This window comes from Sinocyclocheilus grahami, unplaced genomic scaffold (assembly GCF_001515645.1).
Source record: "Sinocyclocheilus grahami isolate Dianchi unplaced genomic scaffold, SAMN03320097.WGS_v1.1 scaffold12927.1, whole genome shotgun sequence".
NCBI classification, from domain to species: Eukaryota; Metazoa; Chordata; class Actinopteri; order Cypriniformes; family Cyprinidae; genus Sinocyclocheilus; species Sinocyclocheilus grahami.
In genome coordinates, this window is record NW_015514675.1 from 2416 (window position 1) to 3147 (window position 732).

General features: G+C 33.9%; 1 protein-coding gene across 1 annotated transcript in view; it reads right to left on the reverse strand.

Moving 5' to 3' along the window:
• Window positions 1-433: 433 nt before the first annotated feature.
• The window catches only part of LOC107578942 (glutamate receptor ionotropic, kainate 1-like), a gene marked incomplete at its 3' end in the record, with an annotated part of 1739 nt that continues 1440 nt past the window's right edge, over window positions 434-732 (reverse strand). The window contains exon 2 of the mRNA XM_016264840.1: window positions 434-615. Within this exon, the coding sequence (XP_016120326.1) occupies window positions 434-615 (182 nt within the window). The remainder of the gene's footprint in view (window positions 616-732) is intronic.

Consider the following 732-nt stretch of genomic DNA (forward strand, 5'->3'; position numbering starts at 1 on the left):
AAAGCATATCTGTATCCTTTACAAAATATGTCAAGAAATGTTTTTAAAAACAAAATGGCACAATCAAATGCATCACAACTGATGGGGATTTAGTTTAGGGATTAGTAGTATTTTTTATTGCTGTAACACAATAAATAGGATTTGATGAAGTCAGTGCATGACATCAGACATCATTGAATAATGTAACAATATCTCACAATATCAGAATCAACACAGGTCTTGCGCCTATAAAATTTTACTTTAAACTTTTTTTTAGAACTTACAAACAAGGCTTGTCTTTACAATCTTTGCTTTTCCAGTCCAAAATTAGTCATATTAAAAATTCAAATTGCGTTCAAACATTCAAATTTGAAATCTGCATCCTGTTTGGTACCTCAAAACTAAATTCGAATTTAAAAGGGAATCTCAATTAAGTTCGGTCCTGGTGTGTTACCTGTTTGAGGACGTCTGCAGCAGTCTGGTATGAGCAGTCAAAGATGACACAAAACTCTTTCCCCTTCTTCATTTCTTTAAGAAGTGGCCGAGCATCTTTACTTCCCATCGGTAACTGTCGGATTTTGATCTTGATGCTGTAGCGTGACGGAGCCTTGATCAACTCCTGAAGACGAATTAGCCCTAAAAATATTACATAGACAAAATCAGCAAAGATTATAGAAACACACTTCAATTCAAAAGGCTTTTATTTAGCAAATGTGACAGTTAAGACATGTATAATCTTAGAAAGGTTTCACA